The 416-nt window shown below is 58.7% G+C and overlaps 1 protein-coding gene across 1 annotated transcript; it reads right to left on the bottom strand.

The window, feature by feature from the left end:
• Positions 1-5: 5 nt before the first annotated feature.
• On the bottom strand, positions 6-413 carry LOC104775136 (anther-specific proline-rich protein APG-like; the record flags this gene model as incomplete). Its single annotated transcript, XM_010499396.1, has 1 exon — positions 6-413. A coding segment is annotated over one exon (408 nt), but the record flags the coding sequence as incomplete, so codon positions are not given.
• Positions 414-416: the final 3 nt, after the last annotated feature.

Genomic DNA, 416 nt, shown 5'->3' with positions numbered 1-416 from the left:
CTCTGTGGATTCTCTTCGCTGAAGTAATCACATCTGGTGACGTGGCATGTTCGGTAGGCAGGTGGTGGTGGGCAGCCCCCACCCCAGCTATCGTAGACTGGTCTCCCGTAGCACTCGTAAGGCTGCGGCGGCGGCATTCCATATCCATTGAACGCTGGCCCTCCGTAACCATCATAGTATGATGGTCCACAACACATTGCTGGCTGCCCTTGAGGCATCATTGGGATCACCTGTGGTGGTGGTCCCGGCTGCTGTTTCGGGGCGGGTGCTGGTGCTGGCGCTGGCGCAGGTGCGGGAGCTGGTGCCGGTTTAGCCGCGGCTGCTGGCTTCTCGGGTTCTTTTGGCTTTTCTGGTTGCTTTGGCTTCTCCGGTTCTTTAGGCTTCTCGGGTTGCTTAGGCTTCTCGGGTTCTTTAGG

This window comes from Camelina sativa, unplaced genomic scaffold (genome assembly GCF_000633955.1).
Source record: "Camelina sativa cultivar DH55 unplaced genomic scaffold, Cs unpScaffold09101, whole genome shotgun sequence".
Lineage (NCBI taxonomy): Eukaryota > Viridiplantae > Streptophyta > Magnoliopsida > Brassicales > Brassicaceae > Camelina > Camelina sativa.
This window is presented reverse-complemented; position numbering and strand designations above follow the sequence as displayed.